Source organism: Monoraphidium neglectum, assembly GCF_000611645.1.
Source record: "Monoraphidium neglectum strain SAG 48.87 unplaced genomic scaffold scaffold02739, whole genome shotgun sequence".
Classification (NCBI taxonomy): Eukaryota; Viridiplantae; Chlorophyta; class Chlorophyceae; order Sphaeropleales; family Selenastraceae; genus Monoraphidium; species Monoraphidium neglectum.
This window is the reverse complement of record NW_014010889.1, coordinates 1,663-2,736: the sequence shown is the minus strand read 5'-3', so window position 1 is coordinate 2,736 and position 1,074 is coordinate 1,663. Positions and strand designations below refer to the sequence as shown.

The 1,074-nt window shown below is 64.6% G+C and overlaps 1 protein-coding gene across 1 annotated transcript in view; it reads right to left on the bottom strand.

Moving 5' to 3' along the window:
- Positions 1-832: 832 nt before the first annotated feature.
- The window catches only part of MNEG_11428 (hypothetical protein), a gene marked incomplete at both ends in the record, with an annotated part of 1,676 nt that continues 1,434 nt past the window's right edge, over positions 833-1,074 (bottom strand). Inside the window, one exon of the mRNA XM_014040099.1 lies at positions 833-1,056. Coding sequence (XP_013895553.1) covers positions 833-1,056 — 224 coding nt within the window. The remainder of the gene's footprint in view (positions 1,057-1,074) is intronic.

The window sequence follows — 1,074 nt, the reverse complement described above, 5'->3', positions numbered from 1 at the left end:
ATCAGAAGCTGTCATTACAGGGAACAGCTTCAGCGGCCGGCGCCTGCCTACTGTGCACGCGCCTCCGCCTGCACTGCTGACGCCCGGCCGCCGCGCGTGTTGCCGTGGAATGCCCCATGCAACGGGGGTTTCTCTTTGAGGCAGCAATGAATCCTTGATTACGCAACACTCTAACCAAGGTAAAGCATGGACACTGCGACCATGTTGATCGCAGTCGCATAGGCTGCTTTGCAATAGGTTGACCATATGTACAGTACTCGAGTGCGTCAGCAGCGCAGGCTTGGCCCCGGCTGCAGCCAGCGCAAGGCTCTTTCTCCTTGATTTGCCACGCATGTTTGATCCATATGGTCAACCACCGATCCAGGGTGCCGCCAATACAAAAGCCACGTCGCTAGGCTTCTGCTGGCGGCGGCTGTCTGGGGTCCCTCCTCGCGCATCGCCCCCTTGCCTGAGTGGCCTGGCAGCCCGCGCAGCTCTGCGGCAAATCGGGGTGACAATATCTTCACAGCCGCAGGAAGCGCTACAACTGGGCCGTCCATGATTGCAGGCGCTGCCCTTGCCGTCCAATGCTGTGGCGTTGTCGTCGCTCACACCTGGGAATGTGAGTAATGGAGCTCAACCCTGCAGCGTTGCGCCTGGCGCCTCTGGGCAACGCGCCCCACATGTGCTAGAGCATGGCGTGTCACTCAGCGCAGCTGCTGCGCCTGGCAAACCATAATGCAGGGCCCACGTCCAATTTTGACAATAGGGCTAGACGGGGCACACATCCTTACAGGCGGGCACTGTTTGCGTTGTGCACAGGCAGGGTCGCGACGCCGCGCTCACCAACGGCTCAGTGGGCGGGCTCGTCCTCCCACACGCCCCCGTCGCCCCCTCCTGGCGTGCCACTTCCGCCGCCGTCCAAATGAGCCCACGGGTCGTCGAAACCCTCCTCCTCCTCCTCCTCCTCCTCCTCCTCGTCGTCGGGGGCCCCTTCCCCATCCCCGCCGCCGGCGCCGCCCGCCGCCCAGCCGCCGCCGCCCGCCGCCAGCGCCAAGGCCCGCGCCGCGGCGGCCTCTGCCTCGGCCGCGTCGA